This window comes from Egretta garzetta, unplaced genomic scaffold (genome assembly GCF_000687185.1).
Source record: "Egretta garzetta isolate BGI_Z169 unplaced genomic scaffold, ASM68718v1 scaffold757, whole genome shotgun sequence".
In the NCBI taxonomy this organism is placed as follows: Eukaryota; Metazoa; Chordata; class Aves; order Pelecaniformes; family Ardeidae; genus Egretta; species Egretta garzetta.
In genome coordinates this window covers 51,702-52,111 of record NW_009260276.1, presented here as the reverse complement: position 1 = coordinate 52,111, position 410 = coordinate 51,702, and the positions used below count along the sequence as shown (strand labels likewise).

At 63.7% G+C, this 410-nt stretch overlaps 2 protein-coding genes across 2 annotated transcripts in view; one reads left to right on the top strand and one right to left on the bottom strand.

Annotated features, from left to right (window-relative positions):
* The window catches only part of PPP1R37 (protein phosphatase 1 regulatory subunit 37), a 20,911-nt gene extending 20,643 nt beyond the window's left edge, over nucleotides 1-268 (top strand). Inside the window, exon 11 of the mRNA XM_035897911.1 lies at nucleotides 11-268. Coding sequence (XP_035753804.1) covers nucleotides 11-268 — 258 coding nt within the window. The remainder of the gene's footprint in view (nucleotides 1-10) is intronic.
* An 84-nt stretch (nucleotides 269-352) lies between these two features.
* Nucleotides 353-410, bottom strand: part of NKPD1 (NTPase KAP family P-loop domain containing 1) — a 5,288-nt gene continuing 5,230 nt past the window's right edge. Inside the window, exon 2 of the mRNA XM_009642498.2 lies at nucleotides 353-375. Within this exon, the coding sequence (XP_009640793.2) occupies nucleotides 353-375 (23 nt within the window). The remainder of the gene's footprint in view (nucleotides 376-410) is intronic.

Here is a 410-nt window from a genome sequence, read left to right as displayed (position 1 = left end):
CATGCCGGAGATCACCGTGACCGAGCCTCTGGAGGAGGAGCTGGCGGAGGACGGCCAAGCCGGCAGCGCTCTGGAAGAGGGGGAAGAAGCCGGGGAGACCCCGACGGCCTCGGAGAACGGCAACGCGGAGCCGGCGGAGGACGCCGACAGAGGCGACGTGAGCGACTCCGATTCGGACACTCGGGGCCCTGCTCCGTTGCGCATCCCTTGGGATGGCAGAAAAAAAACCCAAAACCGCCCCGTTACCGCGTCCCCGCTCGGAAAATAAACACGGAGCCGACTGTTCCCAGCCTGCCCATGCCTGAACGTTCCGAACGGCCGACGGTTTCTCTCCCCTGGCAGGTGAAAAGTTTCATCGAGACGCAAAAAGCTCTCCTGGGCGAGATCCAGAACGGCTGCAAGCGCAACTT